General features: G+C 42.1%; 1 protein-coding gene across 1 annotated transcript in view; it reads right to left on the bottom strand.

Annotated features, from left to right (window-relative positions):
* Positions 1-221: 221 nt before the first annotated feature.
* The window catches only part of SALL1 (spalt-like transcription factor 1), a 4906-nt gene continuing 4702 nt past the window's right edge, over positions 222-425 (bottom strand). The window contains 1 exon segment of the mRNA XM_010015029.1: positions 222-425. This exon segment is cut by the window's right edge and continues 32 nt beyond it. Within this exon segment, the coding sequence (XP_010013331.1) occupies positions 222-425 (204 nt within the window).

Here is a 425-nt window from a genome sequence, read left to right on the forward strand (position 1 = left end):
GCACTCTAGTCGATTAGTATTTAGTTCAAAATACAGGAGACCAAAGTTAATGCTTGCATTCATTTGCAAAGCAAGGTTATATCACTAATAAATAAGCTCTTAGAACTCTAGAAGTAGAACATGGTACAAAAGAAAGTCTTCATAATGTTGTAGCCTGCAGCTTGGAAAAAAGTAACCCTAGGTTGCACTATTTGCAGGAATGTTATTTATGGATTTTTTTCTTAATTTGTTACAATTTCTTTGTTGTCTTCCACGAAACGTGTGAAACGGTAGTTTGTCCCATTTTCATTGCTTGCCATTTTCTCCAGACCAGCTAGAGGTGCGTTGGGTTCTGAATTCTGGAGCTTCTCCAGGCTTCCTGTCAAGCCGCTGATGGGAGAGCTGCCACCATTCCCCAAGCCCCCTGGTGCTGGAGGACTGCCGCC

The sequence above is a fragment of the Nestor notabilis genome, unplaced genomic scaffold (assembly GCF_000696875.1).
Source record: "Nestor notabilis isolate BGI_N333 unplaced genomic scaffold, ASM69687v1 scaffold7320, whole genome shotgun sequence".
Lineage (NCBI taxonomy): Eukaryota > Metazoa > Chordata > Aves > Psittaciformes > Psittacidae > Nestor > Nestor notabilis.